Source organism: Chrysemys picta, chromosome 4 (assembly GCF_011386835.1).
Source record: "Chrysemys picta bellii isolate R12L10 chromosome 4, ASM1138683v2, whole genome shotgun sequence".
In the NCBI taxonomy this organism is placed as follows: domain Eukaryota; kingdom Metazoa; phylum Chordata; order Testudines; family Emydidae; genus Chrysemys; species Chrysemys picta.
The window spans coordinates 95,878,500-95,901,374 of record NC_088794.1 but is presented as its reverse complement, the minus strand read 5'-3'; the positions used below and the strand labels follow the sequence as shown (position 1 = coordinate 95,901,374).

At 41.1% G+C, this 22,875-nt stretch overlaps 2 protein-coding genes and 1 pseudogene across 16 annotated transcripts; 1 reads left to right on the top strand and 2 right to left on the bottom strand.

Annotated features, from left to right (window-relative positions):
• Positions 1–3,633, bottom strand: part of LOC112059787 (DENN domain-containing protein 1B-like) — a 13,344-nt pseudogene extending 9,711 nt beyond the window's left edge.
• CCDC32 (coiled-coil domain containing 32) lies at positions 76–10,450 on the bottom strand. Of its 4 annotated transcripts, none has more exons than XM_005284667.4 (4): positions 9,589–9,726; positions 8,455–8,710; positions 7,017–7,173; positions 76–5,927 (listed from the first exon to the last, which is right to left on the bottom strand). In XM_005284667.4, exons 2-4 carry the CDS (start codon positions 8,696–8,698, stop codon positions 5,789–5,791), a joined length of 540 nt encoding a protein of 179 aa, XP_005284724.1. In that variant the 5' UTR covers positions 8,699–8,710; positions 9,589–9,726; the 3' UTR covers positions 76–5,788. The 4 variants fall into 4 exon arrangements, with proteins under 4 accessions (XP_005284724.1, XP_065449235.1, XP_005284725.1 ...); XM_065593163.1 differs by lacking the exon at positions 9,589–9,726 and adding an exon at positions 10,322–10,450 and having other exon boundaries at positions 2,934–5,927; XM_005284668.5 differs by having other exon boundaries at positions 2,934–5,927; positions 9,618–9,784.
• Positions 2,231–22,875, top strand: LOC101942869 (protein-L-isoaspartate(D-aspartate) O-methyltransferase-like). 12 transcript variants are annotated; one of them, XM_065593159.1, is made up of 10 exons: positions 9,801–9,917; positions 13,444–13,571; positions 15,430–15,575; positions 16,966–17,070; positions 19,866–19,897; positions 20,448–20,552; positions 20,684–20,804; positions 21,586–21,671; positions 21,891–22,060; positions 22,390–22,875. In XM_065593159.1, the coding sequence occupies exons 3-10, from the start codon at positions 15,458–15,460 to the stop codon at positions 22,400–22,402; spliced, it is 750 nt and encodes a 249-aa protein (XP_065449231.1). In that variant the 5' UTR covers positions 9,801–9,917; positions 13,444–13,571; positions 15,430–15,457; the 3' UTR covers positions 22,403–22,875. The 12 variants fall into 12 exon arrangements, with proteins under 12 accessions (XP_065449228.1, XP_065449226.1, XP_065449229.1 ...); XM_065593158.1 differs by having other exon boundaries at positions 9,908–9,979; XM_065593160.1 differs by lacking the exon at positions 13,444–13,571 and adding an exon at positions 12,778–12,859 and having other exon boundaries at positions 9,908–9,979.

Sequence of the window (22,875 nt, the reverse complement as noted above, 5' to 3'; positions counted from 1 at the left end):
TTGTCCACCCTCTATAACACTGATAGAGATATGCACAGCTGTTTGCTCCCTCAGGAATTAGTCATTAACTCTGGGTTCAGTAATAAGCAAAAAGTGATTTTTATTAAGTATAACAAGTAGGATTTAAGTGGTTCCAAGTAATAACAGACAGAACAAAGTAAGTTACCAATCAAAAGAAAACGAAAACACGCAAGTCTAAGCCTAATACAGTAAGAAACTGAATGCAGGTAAATCTCCCACTCAGAGATGTTCCAATAGTCTTCTTTCACAGACTAGACTCCTTCCTAGTCTGAGTCCAGCAATCACTCACACCCCCGTAGTTACTGTCCTTTGTTCCAGTTTCTTTCAGGCACCTCTTGGGGCTGGAGAGGCCATCTCTTAAGCCAGCTGAAGACAAAATGGAGGGGTTTCCAGGGCCTTTTATATTCTCTCTCTCTTGTGGACGGAAACCCCTTTGTTCTTCTGTGCAAAGTCACAGCAACAAGATGGAGTTTGTAGCCACAAAGTAAGTCACATGTCCATGAATGATTCAGCTTTTTGCAGGCTGACGCTATTGTTTACTTGCTAGTTTGAACATTCCCAGGAAGGCTCAGATGTGGATTGGCGTCTCCCAAAGTCCATTGTCAGTTAAGTGTTTCTTGATTGGGCACTTACTGAGAATAGTCCTTTCTCAAGGAGCTGACCAAATGCTTCACTGAGGCTACTTTGAATCAAACACATTGAGATACAAGTATATAGCCAATATTCATAACTTCAAATACAAAAATGATACACACAGACAGACAGCATAATCATAACCAGCAAACTACAACCTTTCCATAGACACCCCACTTGACCTCCTCTATATAAGATCTGGTGCAACCATAGGACCCTGGTTGCAACAATAATCAATACGGTCACAGTTCATGTCAATAACATCACAGTGGGGTTACTGCATCATCATAACATGGCATTTACATCAGTGGGAGACAAATTTAAGTATGGACACAAGCACAACAAGCAAGGTGGCTTACATCAGCCTGATTTTGGAGTGTAGTCCTGGCCAGAGGTTTCCACCTGAAACTAATTTTCCTTTAAACAGCCAGAATTCCTATTTTATTATAATGCCTTCTTAACATTATTCTCCTCCACATTAAATATGAACTATTATCAGAGTATTGCTGAGCTGTCACATATACCAGAATTATCCACATTTCTGGACAAATTTTAGGTGGAAAAAGTCATACTGTGATTAAAGAAAAATACTAATAGTAAAGGGTAGAAAGCCAAGGAGAGTTAGAAGATATATAGGGGGGTGGAGGAGAGAATGGGAAATTTAATTTGTGATTTATTTTTTTGTAGTCTAGAAACAGCTTCTAAATTTCATGGTAACTTTCCTGTATTTGTTTTATCATCTGAATATTAACCTTTCACATGATGCTACTGTTAATGCTGTGGTTAAGAATTTTATTGTTGGTTTGTTTTTCCAGCATCTAATTTGTTTCATCAATCCTTCTTTTCCTTCTGCTATTTGCTCTGTCATATCTCCCGGTGCACATAAGGATACTATCATGTTTTTTTTCTTATGTGGAAAGAGTGAAGTCAGTGGTTAGAACACGTAACATCTTTTTATTATTCTATAATCTTGTTCAGTATCCTGAAGTATATTAGATTCAAACTTGCTTCTTATACAGCTCATTCATTTTCATTTTCCCACAGATGCACTGAGGTAAAATTCAAGTAGGTTTATGGGGTGGTATTTTCTCCAGTTTGGATTTGTTTTTGTTTGATTTCCTGAAAGGACTTGTTTTGGACATTTTTGGAAGTCATTCATGGTGCACTCTAGCTTTCATTTCTTGGTGGTTGTGTTTTCCCCCTAGCTGCAGGAAAGTCATATTTTATCATTTATATAAAAGTGTGTATGGTAGTTTTGGTGTTCCTCTGTTTATCCATGTAGTCCAGTCAAAGTACAATGTGTTACTGTATACACACATGTACATTTTTACTCAACTGTAGTGCATCTAAATTTTTCTGTACTTTAACATATATTACTGGGCTATATCAGTTTCAATGTTGATATATGAACCAACTTCCCTTGTTTCTCTGTTTATTCTCAGGTTAATATGCCACTTCTTTCTGCCTGGATCAAGGCAGATGTAGAGATAAGCCTGAGCCAGAGGCTTTGGATCTAGATTTCACCAACATTGGGAGGGTTGGATCTGATCTCCAGTTAAAAGCCATTTAATAGAGTCTTTAAGTTTTGATAGTTTTTAATTTTCTGTTGTGAAGATGTGGACAGTTTTTTGTGGACCTGATTCACCTTTATCCTGAATCTTGTACATCCATTTACCCCCCGACAATCTTTTACAGGTATGTTTTTATAAGTTTTTCTGTGTTTTTTGTTCAGAGTTAAATTATAGCAAAGACTTATTTCACCCTGTTCTGCAAAAGGCTAAGTACACTAGTCAGTGGGCCTGATCCTGCACCATTTGAAGGCAACAAACTCCCATTGATATTACTGCATGTGGGACTCAGCTTTGTGGGAGCTGAAGGTACTCTGCTCCTCACACAACTGGCTTCACTAATACAATTGAATGGAACTATTTACCGACTACAATGGCCCACTTCCCCTTTCAGTTTTCTGTCTCTGAGGTACCAAGATTGGCTCACAATGCCATAGGACTACACGTCCATAGTTCAGTGTGTAATCTACTACCTACATCTTACTAATATACATTGTTCAGTGCAGTGACATCCAGTGGGGATGTCATGTGACTGGTGACATAGTGTAAATGGGAAGAGCTCAGTTGCTAATGATGTAGTCAGACAACAAAGCTCTTTCCACTAATCCTCCTTTTCCTTGGGGATCGCAACACTTTTTAAAATGGAAAAGTCAAAAACCAAAATTGCTTGCTCTAAGCTTCCCCCTCTGAATAAACAGAAGAGCCAATTCATATATTTAGCTTCATTTTATTATACGTAAAATTTAAGTCATAGAAACTGGTTTATTTTTGCATGAGATTGAGTAATTGAGGTAATCTGTAGGTTCAAATATTTAAATTTTGTTGAAACTTCAATTTAGGTTGAGACTTTCTGATTCCAGGTGTATAATCTCCTTACTAGCAGCTTTAAAGGGAAACTACAGTGTAGTATAAAATATCCTAACCACAATCTCTGATTACAAAGAGGAAATCATTAACACATTCTTGTGAACTGTATCAAATAGAAAGTCACCCTCATTATAGTCTGACAACATAGTTTCAGCTACAGAATAGAAACTCAGTATCAAGGTATAATAAAGCAAGAGATTTTCAAATTTACACGTACATTCTATTTTTAAACAGCATTTTAAATTTTGGGGAGTTAAATAGTGGAAATTTAATTAAAAAAAAAACATCTTGTACATCTCCTGTCCTTAATAATTCAGCACCATCTCATCTTTATGAATTACTGTGATTGACATGAGACTGGTACAGCTTAATAAGTCTGAATTTGCTAGGGGATTCTGGGATCACGGTTCCCTTAGCATCAGACAGGTGGTGTGGAAAGTTACTGAGTGAGTGCTGAACTTGCATTTGGTTGCTGACACAACTACGTACTTTGGATGTTTAATCGGGGCTCTGTGTATTTGTGCTGATCTGGAAGAACTGTCATGGGCAGTCAATGGTCAGACCACCTAGAAAACACGCTGAAAACATAGATGGTGGACTTGGTACTAACTCACTTGGGTCAACTGATTCCTTGGGACAGCACAACAAAGAGTTGTGGTGAATGATTGATGAAAAGGTAAAGGTCAGTTGGCCTTCAGTCTGTCCCTGTAGTCCCTTCCAAAAATATTAAGCAGAAAAAAAAAAAAAACAAGTTATGAAATGCCAATACAGCATATTTGGGGGACATGTGACTCCTTGGAGATAAGGGTATAAGTACTGGGGAATAATCATACGTGCCACTGCCACCCAACTACTATCGGAGGAGGCTTGTGATGCTGTAGGACTGCCACTATAGCCAACACCCTACTGTGAGGGACTTTTAAAGAGACTTTTGGATCACAAGGGTTTCAGGGTAGCCAACACCCTGCCCCAGGGACATTTGACAGACAAAGTGCTTGAGAAGAAAAGGAAAAGAAGTCTCCATCTAGAACTGGTAGCTATACCTGCTTTATTTGCCAATCAGGATAATGCGTAGGGCCAACATAGTTACTAAGAGTTTATGCTTGGGGAATTGAGGCTTATTAGGAAGAAGCGGTGTATAACCTTTTTGCTGCTTGTCTGATTCTTTCAAATAAGTAGCTTTACATTGAAGGAAACTTAAATCTGGGTTTTCACTGGCACTAATACTGTAAATTCTTCCCAGCTGTGGGCCAATAAAAGACCCAGCTCTATATGGTCAAATGACGAGCTGTATTTCCCATGTCTATGCAGGGAAATTTACTGACAGAACTATACCAGTATAGTTATATACTTGTGTGTATAATATATAGTTATATTAGTATAATTTCCCACATGGACACTAATTCTGTAATAAGAGTGTTCATGCAGGGACTTATATTGGTGTAACTATAGTGATATAGTTCTGCAGGTAAATTTCCCCATTTAGACGAGTCCCGAGTCATCCTACTGGACTTCCTGCTCAGAAGTAGCAGTAAAACCATGGCTCGAATCAAGAGACAATAGCACCACTCAATTATGGAGACATGGAAACAGTGGTAGGTATTTCAAGAAGCTGATTTGCAAGTGCATTTCACAGATCCATTTTTGCTACATAACTTCTACATGGGTATAAAGTATTAGAACTAATCACTACAGTTTTAAGAACCCAGCAGAAGCTGTAAGCCATTGCTCTCTATTGCCCTATACTGTTGATATCATAAGAAACTGCAGCTATACAATAATTATAAGAGTCAGTCTCATACAAAGGTCAGGATTACAGACCCTCTGAGTAATGATTGGGGACAGTGTGCTGTAGATAAAACAGATCAAATATCTATACAAACAGGCTTAATGTAAGAATTATTTAACATGAAAACAATCCATTGATCAGTTATCACTTCCCCTGATTTAGAATCTATAATTTAGATTTAGAATCTAACCTGCCCTGCTCTAGGGGGGGGAAAAAACAAATCGAACAGAAGAAAAAAAGTAGAGGAACACTTTTCATACAAGACTGTCTGAAAGTCCAATAAATGTCATATTCCAGGCTGGTACATTATAAAGAGAAGAATGTTAAACAGGCTTTGGTAATTATCATTGGAGAGTAGGATCCCATTTAGTTTGCACCAAATCCAAACAGGACAAATGTTTCTCATCTCTCCAGGATACAGTTTAGAGCCAACTCAAGCACAAATTGTGGAGTTTTATAGATAACTTTACAGCGGAATTGTTGTAACAGATCAACGAGTAAAGCCTGTGAAGCTAGCAACAGGAAAGATATAGCCACAAAGTGAGGATACAAGAAAGGAGGAAGAAATGTCTGTCTTCTGAGTTATTAGCTACGCTATTCTAGGATATCCCCCTTTTTTGTTCAGTAATCATCTCTGAATTACAAATTTATTTTTTTTTAACTGGAATGACTGTTTTGCTACACGATGGGAAACCACGTAGATAAAAACAAGATTTAAGTCCAGCATGCACGAAGTTGCAGGACACTTCACTCCTGTCGATAACAAATGCAATTCTATCCTCTGGATGTCCATAGCTCTTTCCCTTGCTGACCAAAAACTGGCAATTTCCTCACCCTACCCTTTTATTACTGCCACTGAATGCAGCTCCATCAGTCCTTGGACAGCTGCTTCGCATGGTTGGAGTGCATTTCATTGTTCTGCTGCTGGAGACTCTTCCCCAGTTTCTTGCTTCTCTATATGGGACTCTGGGGGAATCAGGTACTGTACCTCTTCAGTACTGATTGCCACTTTATCAGGCTGCAGCCACCGCTTTAAATGTTCCAGGGTGCTGAGGGAAAGCAGAAGTAAGAAGTTAAATATAAGGTAGCAGTAAAAGCCAGTACAGAATTATAAAATGTGGTGGTGTTAACCCTCCATAGGCCTTTCTTCCATTTTATAGGCTCTCCTATGGCTACACGAAGGATCTATTAACAGACTAATCTGTGTGCCAGAGAAGAAACAAGAATCCACTGTGCTCAAGAAGATGACTGTTTGGTTCCTGACATCCCCACATGATGATTTAATGGCATCTGTAACACAAGTCAGGACGTTGTCTCTAAGGGACTGCAGTTCAAAGTATAGGAAACAGCATCTTTCATGAGACGGAACTAGGACCATTGTTCTATAAGCCCGAACAATTTCTGTTTCCTTTATCTGACCTACCTAATGAGGATGCTAATATTTAGCACTTATATAAAACTTTATTTTCAAGGGAGAGAGCTTACAAGAGCACTACAGGCTAAGCATAGAAACAGGAGCCAGGAACTCAAGAGTTCTAATCTGAGCTCTGACACAAACTCCGGCCCGGACCTGATCTTGCAAGAAGCTCCTCACAGGTCTCTCTCTTGCTGGAACAGTGTGGACTTCAGTGGGGCTCTGCACAGATTCAGGAGCTGGCCTGGATAGAGCTTCTCACCCTAGGCTTAGGCCTAAATTTTTAGATATTTCCTAACTGAGACATATTCAGCCATATTTTCAGCAAGCCTGAGAACCCACCATTCTAAATAAAGCAATTGAAGCCACAGCACCTATGAAAAGCAGGTCCAATGTGTGTCAAGTTGGACACGCCAAAATTGAGGCACCCCAAATTAGTGGACTTTTGAAAATTCAGGCCTTAACCTCTTTGCCACAGTCATCCTATGTATAAAATGGGACTAGGACTACTTTCCTGTCTTGCTGAAATGCTGTAGTAATATCAGTGACTTGCTCGGAAGAGGCCAAGTGTTAAGTATCAATATTACTGTAATGCTATAATTCCCTACCCTACACTCCACTAGAATTCTCCAACAATTTTACTTTTTTAAAGAAAGCTCTGCTCTATTTGCTAACGGTAACCCCTGAATCAGTCTGACTGGCCTTTCCTCATCATGCTTGTTACCTCTCTTCAGATTCATGTCCCTCCACATAAAATTCAGATTCAAACTTTTCCTGCAGGAACCTATCCCAGCATTCCTTCTTTGCTTGGGCAAGAGTATGCAGCATATCCTTGGAGGTCACTTCCTGAGACAAACCCTTAATTCTCATCAGTCTTCTCTCTGGGGGGAAGAAAAAGAAGTTTTATTGAAGAGAGAGAAAAACAGGTGGTTATGGCGAGAGAGCTTAAATCCAAAGAGTTAGATTAACTCTGCATCATTAAATGATATTTAAAAGTTAACCATTTTACTACTACTTGAAATCTGGATGAGTGCAGTCTTTTGTTTAAATCAATAGGGTTGTTGTATTTTTTTTTAATTCTATTATTGTGGATTTCTTCTTTATTTGGCTCAAGTATTAACTTGTACTCACTGTAGTTTTGACAGAGAAGAGTGTCATAGGAAGGAGTCAAATTGGGCCAGCTTGTGGTGGCATAACAGGCCAGTATTTCTTTTTGGAGGCTGTCATCTTGTGCTCCAGACTCTAAGTTGTCGTTTTTAAGACAAGTCTCTAGCCCTTTTGGTTGCAAAGACTGAAACCTCGCAATTCTGCACACAGGCTGAAACAATAGTTGTGAGGTACAAAGTGTTCCTATTAGTTGCAACAGGGTACTGACTCCAAAGCCTAGTCATAAGAATTTAAGTGCCAGCATTAATTATTTAACAACTGATCAAAGCACAAGAGAAGAACTGATGTCAGGATGCGTACAGTGTGCAAGAAAGAAGAGGGATGATCACATTATGAAGATCTGCAGAACTCCTGTGAGTGACTTCTTTTTTTGATCTCTCGAGTGTGCAGGACTTAGGAAAGTACCACTGGTATTTGTTTTGAGTTTTTCTCCCCCAAGCTGGACATAGGTCACGGATCAATAGTAAACTGCATTTCTCTCCATAAGCACACAACATATTTGATAGAATGATTAGAAGTGTCTCAAAGGGTTTCACAACGCAACACATTAGATACAGGCAATACAGACATAGTAGTCATTATGAGTTCAGAACATATTCCCCATTCATAGTTTCCACTGCATTTAACTATTTTCTTTAGAGGAAGAACAGTGGTTAACTCCGAATTATTTTTGAAAGACTGTGTGGGATCTTTAATTCACCCACAGAAATACCCAGAAATGTGTAGAAAGGGCCTCAGTTTTACCAGCCCAGCTGAAGCTCAACTAAGTTAATTTTGCAGCTCCTCCGATTGCCAGTACTTCAGTGCACTATCAACATTGGGTACAAGTCAAATCCTCATGTGGAGCTTGAGTCTACAGACTTTTAATTCAGAGGGAGGAGTGTCATCCCCTGAGTTACAATTACACTAACAGAGATACAGAAGCCATCACCATTCTCTAAACTTACTTTCTGACTGAAGCAAACTCAGAAATCAGAATTTTACCCTATACTCACCTAGTGATGCTAAATATATCTCTGAATCTTTCAGAGGTGCCCAGGGCTTCAGGTTTGCTTGGAAAGAACCACCTGGTTCTTCATCCTGGCTTTCTCCACTGATGTAAGAATCTGTGAAGGAATCTGTAAAAGTATCACTAAAGTCATCTTTCTGGTCTGGATCTGGCAGACAGGAACAGATTTCAGCCCAGAGGTCCTGGCTTGACCTAGTCACTACAGAGTCAACATTCTCAATCATTTTCATGATGCAGAATTCCTGAAAAAAATACATATGACGAATTGTAAGCATCAACTGTAAAACAATGTTTACATCTACACATGATTCTTTCCCTACCCTTAAGGCTAAATAAAGGGAAAGTTTCTAGATTTTTAGAAAGCTCCTTTCAGAAAATCACAAAGTCTAGTTTCTCACTTTCCATAAAGGGAAATTTGTACTAATAGATTGTATTTGTATACAGGGATTATGTGATCTATTACTGTATGAGTCATAATAGAATGATTCAGAAAAGCTTGCACCTCAGTCAATTTAAAATAAGCTCCAGTTTACACTATCTTTTGTAAACAGCCACCCTCATTTTGATGGGTCCATCCTGTGACTTACAGGCCATTCAGCTAAGCCTGAAATTTTCAAACCAAACACTACTTCATAATGCAGCAATTCTGCAGCAGTGAATAAAGTCTAAGGTTTGCCAGAGCCTATTCACATGGGCAAAAAAGGCATGATTACAAAAACCTTGTTGCTCAGGTTATGTAAACCCCCAAAAGACAAGTGTGGTTGAGCTCCAGGTTCCATTTTTATGCACATCCCCATTCAGGGAGAGGCTAGGGCTGGGTAAATAACTGGGGGGGAGGCTGCCCATCTTCCATGCAGAGCACATTCTTTGCCTCAGGGGGCATAGGCCAAGCATGAAAATAAAGGCTCCAAATCTCAGCAGGGTCAAGTCCAAAGGATGGTGGCGATGCCAATGCCCTCATCATGGAGGCCCTTCAGCCTCGGGGGAGCTGCTACTGCCTCTGTGGGGAACACCCTCCCAGACCTTTCCCCAGCTGAAGCCAGAGGTGCGCTGACGGCCCCTCCCAGCACAGAGGCAGCAGCGACACCCCAGTACCGGCAGAGCACAAGAACCCACCTACCTGAGTCCCTCACTGCTGCCCCCTCTTACCTCCAGGGTAGGACGAATGGGGACGTACTGAGATTTCACTGACGTCTAGCCTGACCAATCAGTGAATGGAAGGGCAGCACCGCAGTGCCAGCTATTGGCTACAGGAAAGTGCCAATTATTCTTCCTCCTGGAGAGAGGGGGCGGGGAATGTAGCGTGACGCCACCTTGAAACCGGGCGGAAGTTGTCCTCATAACAAAATGAGCGCGGAGGGCAGTCGTTGTTATTCATAGTAGAGGGGGGCGTGAAAGTGGGTCTGTGCGGTATGAGGGCTCGGAGGAGGCCCTAGTGCGCCTGCGCAGGTGAGGCTGATGCTCCCCGGACCCACTCCACTTCCGCAGGGGCAGCGCGGGGTGCTAGTCAGGTGTGCTAGGGAAGGATGTAGCGTTGTCCGTGCCCCCGCCCTAAGTGGCCGTTCCCCGCGGGCTCTGTGGGCACCGGAGTCCCTGCTCCGCTGGGCGAGTGGGAGCTGCGTTCTCGGCCTGGTGGGGTGGGCGGGGCTGGGCTGGGCCCAACTGCCCGCCTCGACCCGAGCCCGGGCGGCGCCCTCAGCCTCCTTCGCCCAGCGCTGGGGCGCCCAGCCAGTCCGGGGCGAGGGCTGCCAGCGCCGGCCGGTTCCCGCAGGCTCGAGCGGTGCGAGGGTTTGTTTCGTTTGCCTCCGATTTCAACTCGCTGGCACTTGAGTCAGAGGCTTAATTTTACAAACCCTGGTTAGTCGCTGTCTGCTGAGCGCACCGCCTGGGACCCGCCCCACACTGCGCGCCCGCTCCTGGGTGCAAGCGCGGAGGGAGGGAGGCAGGAAGAGAGCTGGAAACTGTCCAGCCCTCTCGGGGCCGTGCACGTTCCCTTTGCTAGTGGGACACACGTGTTGTTTTCCAACGGGATGTTGTTATACCCGAGTGACGTGTTGCTTTGCCCTTTGCACGTGCTAATCGCAGGTGGTGGGTGGACCAAAACTCTTCAGATGAGTCAAGGGGCAGGAGCTTTAACACAGCAGAGAGCCGCATTTGCAGCTTGATTTGGTATTTGAATAGTAAATTTTTAAAAGGTCCTTGCATAGCTAACTGTTATACTAGAACCTCAGACTTAAACATCTCCGGAGTGAAGGTTGTTCATAACTCTGAAATGTTCCTAACTCTGAACAAACCGTTATGGTTGTTCTTTCAAAAGTTTGCAACTGATATTGACTTAATACAGCTTTGAAACTTTATTACATCCAAAAAAATGCTGCTTTCCCTTTGCTTTTAGTAGTTTGTTTAACACAGTACTGTACTGTATTTGCTTTTTTTAATCTCTGCTGGTGTCTGTACTTCCGGTTCCCAATGAGGTGTGATGTTGACTAGTCAGTTCGTAACTCTGGTATTCCTAACTCCAAGCTTCCATTAATCTGTTAGTCTTTAAGGTGCCACCAGACTCCTTGTTGTTTTTGTAGATACAGACTAACACGGCTACCCCCTGATACTTGACAAGCTTCCATTGTAATAACTTGCAACTGGTCATGCTCTGATTCTTATATACATAAACTGATTGTGTAATTAAGTAACCTGTAGTTAAGTGGAGAACACTGTAGGTAATAATCAGCAATATTCTCCAGGGGAATCTTCTGACAAATTAGTATGTTACATAATGTTGTGAATCCCTGCTGTTGCTTTCAGTTATTCCCATTCCAGTGTTGCCATTGTTCTCCAGATGTACCATTTAAAACTAACAAACTTTTGATTAATATTAAAGAGAGTATTTTTAATTATTTTAAGTTCTGTAAAGAGATGTAAAAAAGGCTTTTATCACTTAAGTATGGAGTAGTTTGTCACACATGCACCCTTGCCTTAAGGTTTTCTCTTTTAGGAGAATTCCCACAGTCTGATTCTCAACTCCACAATGCAACAGCATGTATAGTTATACATGTTAAAATAAGTGAGGTAATGAAATAGTTTGTGATCTGAAGATTCATTGCTTGTAGGGGTATAGACAGCATTTCCTCCCCTGCCCCTAATGCACAGCATTGCACAATTGATTGGGGGTGCATTTAAGGGATCTTGTTTTGAAGAAACCAGTTTTGGCCGTTGCTGGTGGTCAGATACCACCAGATCAGATGGAGTCAGTGGTCTGATCTTATTCCCATCTGGGGAATGGTTGCTTTTTCACATTGACTTCAAATGTAATTGTACTGAGAGTGAATCCTTAATTCTGATGTACATGTCACAGTGGGATTTCCCTCAGCCTTCTCCCATCTGATTAGCTTTAACATCAGCGGGGCAGGGGAGGGAAAATCTCTCAGGTGAACAAATGCTAGTCAACTCTCATATTGCAAGTAAAGTTTTAAAACTGAAAATAAAAAATCCACCTTACCCTTGTAATATTAACCAACATCACATTTAAACCATCTCAGTGCTGTGTTCTGCACCACAGAGATCTGTACTTTAATGCTTTAACATAGAATACTTTGTGATTAGTTTCACTATTATTCAATATTCAGCTCTTGTTGCTTATGGAGCTTTCTCATAATTGACAGATTAGTGTTATTTCCAGTTGAAAGGCTTTTGCATATGTGATTTCTGCAGAACCAGTAAAATCTTTATGGCAAAAGGAATAACTGAAAATATTAATAATCTCTAGAAATCTGGTATGGGTGTCAATATTCTTTCATTATAATGAGTTTCAGGTAGAGGTAATCTGGAGTTACCTAGCTATAAGAAGTCACAAAAGTAATTCTCTTTCTTTTACCTGCCTGTGATAAATCCTGTAAAACCTAGAGCTACGTTATAAGATTTTATTTAAAACAATTCATGATCTGTGTGAGGCTATTCTTGCTGTAGGGGGGAAAAGTGGTCTTTGAAGGGTTTGATGTTCTGTGAGGGAGCTTGACTCTAAAGATGCCCTTGGATGAAAGGCTATAGACGTGCAAAATATCCTCTTCCAATGGCCATGACCCTGGAGTTCTGGGTCACCCTTCTGCCACTCATGGTATTAGCTGAAGATAGTAATGGTCTCTCTGTGAGGTGAGAAGGGAATTCCTCACTCTCACTTTTTTTTAGAGGAAGGTGTCCTTGAAGACTAAACTTGTCTCTGGATGGGCAATAAAGTAGTATGTTAAGGAATGTGTAGTGGACATGGAGAATTTGTTACTAGTTCAACACTATTTGTAACTTTCAATTTTAACAGGATCCTGCAGTAAGCCCTTGTGGGGGTGGGGGCAAAGTTGGGCATTCCCGTTGCCTTTCCCAGCATTCTGGGTCAGACCAAGGTAGAAAGCCATGTTTTAGCCTTCTCTTTGCTTTTTCCATCTCTTATTTGACTGCCTGTCACTTCCTTTTCATCATTGTTTGCATATGTAAATCACATTGGCCATGGAAAGTAACTATAGTTGAGTAATTATAGAGACCCTATGGTTTAATTCTGGTTTCCCTTTGCTTTGAGGGCAGGGGATGGGAATGACTGACGTGTACAGAAGGCTGTATGTAACTGTGATTGAGAAGTACAGGGATGTAAAGGTTATTTCCCCCTTCTTAAAAATACAGATGATAGAAGGTTCAGAGATCTGAAAATCCACCCTGCCAGAGACTCCACATCTACCTAGCAGCCATCTATAATGTAAAATTTGGACTCTCAAGGCTGTCATCTTTAATGCCTTCCATCAATCCACACACCAATAGCATTCGATCCGCTTAAACTAAAAGCTGGGCAACTGATATTCTGCAAACTGTTGTGGCATGTGGGAGAAAAAAATCAAAATCAGGATGATGTGGTCGTATTTTAGTGAAAACAGATGTTTGAGTTCCAGTACCCTGGCCAAACTCCTATTTATCTAGCTTATGTCTTTTCTCTTAGGTTCCCTCTGCAGCTTTGGTTGGATTCATTCTTTACTTCATGTCCTAAAGTGATGTGTGCCTGTGACATTACACAGGATACAGTCTGGACTGTTGAACAGCTGTCTCCCCTCAATTCTCCAGCCTGAGGTGTCTTTTATACTGCTCTGCTGTGAAAGCAACCACTCCTGGTCTGCCCACACATATATTCCCAGCTATATTATGAGTGCTATGGCCAGTTCTCTTGAATTACACTGCAGAGCAACACCAGCAAATTCCCAGTCCCAGACTTTTCCCCAGAAATGTGCATCTTGCACTGCTCAACCCTCTCCTGGATAATACAAGCTCATATAAAGTCTGTCATTTTATTAATAGAAAATGGTATGCACAAATCCTGTTATACGAAGTGAAGTTTCCTAAACACTTCAATCCAAGCATACTGATTTATTAACTACAGAAAGACTTTAAGTGACTACAAGTAATGAGGCATAAAAGTAATAATTGGATACAAATAAATTATTATCCAATTATGACAATTTTAGCATAGTCTTGGAAAAAGGAATGAACAGAAGGGTACAGACTGTCAGTGGCATTGCTGTATATTGTTACACAGGATGATAGGAGGTTTAAGGTGTAGTTCTACTCTAAAAGGTTACTGAAATAACATTGTGGGTTTCTTGTTTGTCTTGATTACTTTTGCATCAAATGTGCTTAACTTACAGGTAAGAGTCTCTTCCAACACCCAGTCCTGCAAACTGAGCCTAGGCTCTGACAATCAATCTGGGGTTTTTCCATCTTGCACATCATCACTAGCAAAAATAGCTCTGCAGGCCAAATTAAACTCAGTGACATCTGTGCTCTACATTGAAGGGGAAGGGATTGCACAAGCATCGCTATCTCACAGGCATCATTACAGCAGAATCTGAAGACAGTAGGGCTGCACTCATATCACTGGCTGGAAGTTAGGGAAAAAATTCTGGTGCTTACCATGGAACAGGAACTTCAGCTCGCTGTCCCATAGCTGTGTTGGCTTTGAGAGGCTAAAAGGATTACAAGCTAATAAAAACTTGTGTTGACTCTAATGATAAAAAACATACAATGAAACTGACCACATATACACAAGGAGTAAGAAAATGCCATTACACTCTTCAAAGCAGACCTGTACTTGACGTAGCTCCCCAGTAATCAGGGGACTGTTATAAAGCCCTTAAATGACACAGATTCCTCCTTGCTTCCTTTAATTTTGAGAAGCAATTTTTAGTTGCTGCAAAATATGTAGAAATGCAGGAGCTGTGTTTATGTGCTATAATAGTCTATATAATTATGGACTTGTGTAGCAATAATGTTTAGTTTTTTCCTTCTTTAGACTTTCAAATTGTGTTTGTAATGTTGGTTAATTTCTTAATTTAAAAAATGAATTTAAGGGCTTATGTGAGTCCAGAGACATCTTCATATATTCGGAATGGGTGAGTCTTCAAAAACACAGTTCAGTGGTGGTCATAACACTGAGAAGTGCAGAAAAGTGGTAACTGGAAACAGAACCTTTTATTTCTATACTGCTAGTTAGAATCCAGCCCAGGTTAGTGGTGACAGAAAGCTGTTGCCATGTATGTTTGGGCATCTGATTCTATATTCCCTGGCAATAAGTGTCCACATCATATGAACCATCATCAGTTAGCCCTAACTGACAACTCTGTTCCTAAACTAAAGTACCCTTTTATTCATGGAGGTGCTTTCTCTAGGTCCACATTAAGACCTGTTGGCAGAGCAGTATGAGGAATTCTTGCATTGCAGCAATCCATGCTCTGTCTATTGTTTGGTCAGAGGTATTGATTCTTCAGGGTTGGTAATCAGGCACATCATGTAACATAAATTGTTTAATGGCTATCGGATGTGTATATCATTTTAATCTTGGCCATTTGTGATTGCGAAGGATTTTTGCTGGATGTTATCCGAGCTTGTTTTAAAGTCTCTCTCTCTCTTTCTCCCCCCATGACTGGCACGCAAGGTCTGGGAGGCCACTGCATTTCTGAGAGATGAGCCGTGTGCTGCAGTGTGCTATATTTACTGTGCTCATGGGACTGTTGCTCACAAGAACCATGGCCTGGACTTCAAGTGGGAAAACACATGCTGAGCTACTCAACAATCTTTACAGTGAGTACCACCAGCAGCCCCTCTTCAGGGCTCGCACTTAAAGCTGATGATGAAACTTCACAGCACTTTAACAGTTGTAGGTTTGATTTTTCACATTTGACTGAGTGGGATTGTAATCCATCATTCTAAAATGTCCTGCAATAGTCTTGGCACTTTTATCTTCACCCACTTCAGAATCTGGATGTCACAGCCTGAAACTGTTCTGTTTTTAATCCTAAACAGGACACGATGCTAGGAAAACTATCCTAGTTTTTTCTACTAGGGGATAAAAGTGTAAATAAATCTGTCCATTTAGTCCTTTGCCTCTTTGCTGGGACTACCAAGTGTGGTGCTTGGTAATGCAGACACTTGCCTACTAGGAAAAACTATCCAGGCCCAAAGTCTCTCATATGTGTGTCTAATTTGAGAATATGCAAAACACCTGTTGTATGATTCTGTAGAAAATTACATAGAGCAGGGGTCGGCAACCTTTCAGAAGTGGTGTGCCATGTCTTCATTTATTCACTCTAATTTAAGGTTTCGTGTGCCAGTAATACATTTTAACGTTTTTAGAAGGTCTCTTTCTAGAAGTCTATAATATATAACTAAACTATTGTTGTATGTAAAGTAAATAAGGTTTTTTAAATGTTTAAGAAGCTTCATTTAAAATTAAATTAAAATGCAGAGCCCCCAGGACCCCGGGCAGTGTGAGTGTCACTGAAAATCAGCTCGCGTGCCGCATTTGGCATGCGTGCCATAGGTTGCCTACCCCTGGCATAGAGAGACTGAAGCTGATATAACTGACTGTAAAAGTAGTGCTCTATGCGGTTAACTCCAATGAGCTATCTTGGGACTAGAATAGTTATTGGTATTCCCACTCCATTTTGGACAAATGATTTGGGTTGTAACTGTAATAGCTTTGAATTCCCCTGTTGCTAGAGCAACACAGCTGTTCTCTCAACAGGAGTTACTGCAGGGAAATTAGAAATGAAGGAAATATGAACTTCTCTGCAGTCATTCTCCTTAACTTCATAATTTTACATCTTGCCAAGGTACCTTAAATATGACCTGAAAAAACCACGTATGGGGATAAAAGTGTAAATAAATCTGTCCATTTAGTCCTTTGCCTCTTTGCTGGGACTACCAAGTGTGGTGCTTGGTAATGCAGACACTTGCCTGCTAGGAACTGACCTGAGATTGTCAACTCATTTGATGCAGGGCATCAAACTCCTATTGAAGGGTAGCTGCTTTTGCTCACTATTAACCTGGGATAGATCTGAACCACAAACCCGGAGGCACACAGCTCTATTGCCTGTCCCTCCCAAACCCTCCACTGCCTCTGTCCAAACCTGAACATGTTACAGTACTAAATAGCTGAAATCTTTCTCTCCATCTTTTTTTTTTTTTTAAGAAAATGGAGTGATTAAATCTCAACGGGTCTTGGATGTGTTAATGGCCACAGATAGAGCCCACTACACCAAGTATTTACCATACATGGATTCTCCTCAGTCAATAGGTAAGAAATTTGTAGCAGATTGACACTTTTATGGTATGTGTAATGGCTGCACTAATCTCAGTGATTGAACAGTGGAGGGAAGACACAGGGTGAGTTTGTAGGTCTTGGTTTACTATGCTAACAAGTCTTGCCTGTATGGAATAGTGTCAAGAATGGGAAAGGGGGACAGTTCATGTGCACTCTTACTGCTGGCTCATCAAGAAGAGTATCCGCATGGGTCTACTCGAGTGTTTCTTTGGGAGAAATAGAAAAAGGATCTGCCCTTTGGAGGCTGGGAATGCTCAGATATGATCACGGGGCCACTGTATTTGAAGAACAAAACTCTTTATGAAGTGAAGAAAGAATAAATGGTATGAAGATTAGCCCTGATCGTTGATAGACCATTGTTTCTTGACACAAGGTATGTCTACATTTAGGGCAGTGTATGGTGTACTGACACTGCATGTCCCGCTGGCATGGGTATAAATAGCAGTGGAGATAGTGGGGCATGACTCGGGCAAGTAGAGTGCCCAATATGCCTGAACCCTAGGCTATATACCTTACCAGCTCTCTACATGCCCAAGCGGTGCCTCCCACATCTACATGGCTGTTTTTAGCAGTGCAGTGTCCTGTTTCTGAAGCATTTCCCTGCTGTAGTGAAAGGTTCCGGCAGCTCCCTGACCCAAGCCTTTCATTGCTGCATGTAGCTACACACTGTAGTGACAAGTGTGGATACAGGGTGCAGTGAAAGCAGGCTGAAGCTAAATGTGTAGTGAGTATATACTATACACTGCTGTAAGTGTAAACAAGACAACAGATAGTTCAAAAAGCCATTGGTGTGAATTTCAGAAGTGCAGTGCACCCACAAATCCAGTTGACTTCAGTAGGAATTGTGTTGTGTATACTCAGTACCTCTGAAAATAGTCGTTTGTGAGCCAGAAAAGAGGAAAACCTTAAAACATCTGTAGATTCAAAAATTAAATAGATAAATGCAAACAGTATAAACTCAAAGGAGAAAATAGTAAACAGTATTTCTGTATGCCCTGAGTAAAGTATTCGATGCTCTCAGGAACTTGATTGTGATACTTAGCACGAAAGCCTCCTTGAAATAACTCTTTCCTTCTACATGCAAAGTCAGAAAATGGGATTTTTTATTTTTTAAAAAGGATGGCTGCAAGATGAGAGCAAAAATCCTGACTGTGCAATATCATCCATGGCACCTATCCCCTTGAATCACAAGACATGTTTGAATGGGGGGAGGGGATGTTAGGGGAAATAAAATTTTTTGGTTAGACTGTAGAATTCCTGTATTTGAGGGATGAAGCCATTTTGTGACTTGCTCATTCATGAATGTCCACATTAACTGAATAATTTCCATGAAAATATTATGAATGGTGCATATAACTGATATGACTGCAGCTAAACACTATACCAGGGGTAGCCAACCTGAGCCTGAGAAGGAGCCAGAATTTTACCAATGTACATTGCCAGAGACCCACAGTAATATGTCAGCAGCCCCTCCATCAGATCCCCCCCCTTCCTACCCCCAGCACCTCCTGCCCACTGGTAGCCCCACCGATCAGCGCCTCCCCCTCCCTCACCTTGCCTCCTGCCCACCACAATCAGCTGTTTCACGGCGTGCAGGAGGCTCGGGGGTGGGGGTGGAGGGGAAAGAAGTAGTGAGGGCACAGCAGGCTCGGGGGGAAGTGGCAGGAGCCTTGGGGAAGGGGTGGAGTGGGGTCAGGGCCTGGTTCAGAGCCAGGGGTTGAGCAGTGAGCACCCCTGGCACATTAAAAAGTTTGCTCCTGTAGCTCCAGCCCCAGAGTCAGCATCTATGGAAGGAGACGCATATTAACTTCCAAAGAGCTGCATGCGGCTCCGGAGCCACAGGTTGGCCATCCCTGCACTACACCCACAGTTTTTTGTTTTAGTTTTACTCCATTCTATGAGACAGGTTTTTTTCGTAAGTCACAAAGCATAGTAACCATACTGCACATTGATATTTCACTCATGCATGCTCAGTCCTGAAAGCTTCCCTCGCAACTTGGTCTACATCAACATTTTAAATAAACAACTGGAGCTGAAATCTCTGTCACTGAGGTATCTCAACACAGACATCTAAATTTCCTCCACACACATACATCTGTAGCACAGGCAGATACTGTTTGTAGCTTTTCTTCCTCCTCTCCTGAAATCTTGAGGGGTGAACCTTGAATTATTATTATCCATTCTAAGACTTCTCCCTGCTGCCTCCACTACCACCTTTCTATTGATTTCTCAAACAACTTATTTTTCTACACCAAGCATATTGAAATATCTGTTTGATTTTTTTTGTTGGTCTTCTATTTTGAGTGTATCCACTTTGTGGCTTAATGCTAGACAATTTGTTATATTACAGTACTTAACTATTTTTTGTGAGTGTTATGCCCCCCTTCCTTACGAACAAACTCGTAACAGGTCAATTCTGTGCTCGGAATTCTTATTGATTGGAGTGGCTGCAAAAGTGGGCTCTAAGCAGCAGAAGATCTGTCTTGATTGTGAATGAGCCTGAAAAGTTGTGTTGATTGGAACACTTAGGTGGTGATTGGAACAGTCAGGAGCTGAAATATTGCTCTTAGCTGCTTTGCTGTCATTAACACCCCCTAGAGGAGGTAGTTTAAGTCAGTACATCACCTCAGATAGGTGGGAGAACAGAAAAGGTTTGCGATATTGAAAGAAAAATAAAAACAAACAGTTTAGAGGAGGTAATAGTAATTATTCAGACATGGTCATAATTTCATATTACTTGTGTTTAACGGTCAGTGGTTTCTTTTCAGGATATAAGGCTACAATCAGTGCACCCCACATGGTAAGATAAACTTTCCGTTCTATTCATAGACTTGGAGGATAGCTTTAATTTAAAAGATGTAATAGCAAGTTGACGTAGGTCTAATAAACATGAGCATTGGACACTGCCTTGTACCGCATGTCATTTATTACTGGTGTCCTGTACAACTGTGTGAAATACTTACAGTTTTAAGGAAGGACAGTCAACCTTGAAAAATCAATTGTTAGCCTTAGTAAGACAGAATTATTGTTTAAAGTGAAGTTTTCTATTTTTTCAAGAGATCCTCTTCCTTCACAAGCCAGATATTTTCTGCTACACATTCCACTAGTTAAATTCATATTCCTAACAACTTTCAAAGGTGCTGTCATCAGAATGGTTTTACCAAACTCAACATTGGGACATCACTGCAAAATGAGTCCTTGGAAGGAAAAAGTTCTGTTTTTAAACATAATATGCTTGCACAATTAACACAATTCTGACTGGAAAAACTGGGGGAGGGGCATGAGAGAAATTAATATCTCTGTGTGAAAGTGTGCATCATGATATCATCTTGGTGGTGTTATCCCCATAGCATGCCCATGCTCTGGAGTTGCTGAAGGATCAGCTAGTGGAAGGAGCAAAGGCCCTGGATGTGGGATCAGGAAGTGGTTACCTCACAGCTTGCTTTGCTAGAATGGTGAGCAAAGTATAAGATTATTTGCTTCTTCATATTTATCTCAAGCAAAGAGAAGTAATCTGCAACAGTAAAACACCCTGTACAATGCACAATCTCTGTATGCGCATAATGAAGCATCTGTCTGTTTTCAGGTGGGTCCCACAGGGAAGGCAGTAGGCATAGAACATATTGAAGAGCTGGTTCATGAATCCATTAGAAATGTCAGAGAAGATGATCCAACTCTGCTCACTTCTGGCCGTCTGAAACTTCTGGGTGAGCTCTGTAGCCCATGCCCTTATTGTTTCATTCCTGTACCTGAATGCATTGTAGCCTGGCAGTGCTTAGCCCTTACTGTTTCTGGAGACCTGCCTCTCTCAGTGGTTGGCATAATTTTTTTTATTTTTTTTTTTTTGTAGTACTCAAGTGCTTGTCTCAGTATTATTAATTAAGAAAGAAACTATTTTTCTGTTGAATAACTTAATTTCCACAGGTAAGCGCAAATTAAAGGTTAGGTGGCTAATAACACTGACTGAAGCCATATATAATGTAGGCAGATGCCATTCAATTGATCCATCTCCAAACAGCTCTGTCAATACAACTTTCTCCTTATGGGTGTGCAACAACTCTTTTATTTTAGTACTAAGCCCCTCTTAAGTAAAGATTGCTGTTAATACCAAATAACTGGGCTTGGTTTTTGACCATATCTCCATTGGAAACTACCAAACTCTACTTCCGTTGTGACCCATCAGATTTAAATGTCGGTCTCTGGAGTCCTGTGTCTGCACTAACCTACTTTGTCATGTACGGTCTGTCCCAGCTCTGGTGTTTCCTTCCTCTAACGGTGTTGCCTGTTTCCAAAATCTATCTTCCTTTAAAAATTAGCTTTATAGAGCAGCCTGTCTTAGGAGGCTTCTTGTAGAAATCCAAATTGCCATCACAATTGACATACAAAAGCCTTCTTCACATACCTTTCAAGTGAAAGGAAAGATAGAGGGTTCTCTAGGTTGAGTTGCCATATGAACAAGGATCTTCATTGCACATTCCCTCTCTGCAGTTGGAGATGGCAGGCAGGGATACCCTGAAGAAGCACCTTATGATGCCATCCATGTTGGAGCAGCAGCAGACACTGTACCAAAGGAGGTAAGAATTAACAGACATGTCATCTGTCTGTATTCAGACCCTTACACCTGTGGCTGTAACAGATCTGGAATAGCTTCCTTTCTGTTCTGTGTGAAGTTGGCAATCCTGTAAACGCCTTTGGTGGACATAATAGACCTTATAATCAGCTTTACTTTTGTCTTTCTTTCCTTGTTCAAACTGTTTCTGGTCCTTGCTGATATTGACTCCTCTGTTTGCCAGTTGCTGAAAGAGTTGAAGCCAGGTGGCCGGTTGATCTTGCCAGTTGGGCCTGAAGGTGCAAACCAGGTTCTGATGCAGTATGACAAAACCAGTGATGGGCAAATTGTGGAAACGCAACTGATGGGCGTGATCTATGTTCCCCTGACAGATAAGGAGAAGCAGTGGCCCCGGTAAAAAAATAAGTTTCCCTGATTGTAATTAGTCTTTTGTTCCACTTGCCCTTATCACTGGCAAGATGTTGACAGAAGCTCATATCTCCAGAATCCTAGCAGATGCAGCCAGGAAGACGAAGGGAAGGGGCATACATGCTCGATCACAGCAAGAGAGCTGTATGCATCTCCTTGTATTTTAGAAACTAAAGAATAATGGAGCATGCTAGCTTCCATCACAATCTGGCCTTTTGTTTTCATAAGTATTATATTCATATGCATTATCATTGTAAAGGAAGATTGTGAATTTATTCACAGCACTAACACAGTTGCCTTTTTTCCACCCATAGGGATGAAGTTTGACAGAATATCACTTACAAAATGATCTTGGAAAGCTCATGAACCAGGCCCTGAAGAAGCAACTATAGATGTGTATGGCTTTGCTTTATAAATCAATTTTTTTTTTAACTTGGACACATCACAAAGGCATTTTCTGCTTTTTAAAGAACTCAATACGGAGGAGTGAGAGAAGAATATTCCTCCAGATCAATCAGCACCCAGTTCCTAAGCTGTGGAGATCTTGTCTGATTTCTTCCTGGACTGAGTAAAACCAGATAAGCCCAGTTGTCCTCTTTGGTCAGCTCCACATACAATATCTATGTAAGAGAATGGAGAGTGTGCAATACTGTTACAGATTTGAGAATTCATCTGTATTGTACTTGATTAAATGGTAGTGCATTTATATTCATGACTTGCTCATCTGATGCCTGAAGAAAAATTACAGTATGTATTTTGATCTGATTAATCTTCTAGATTAAACATATTCTTTTCTCATA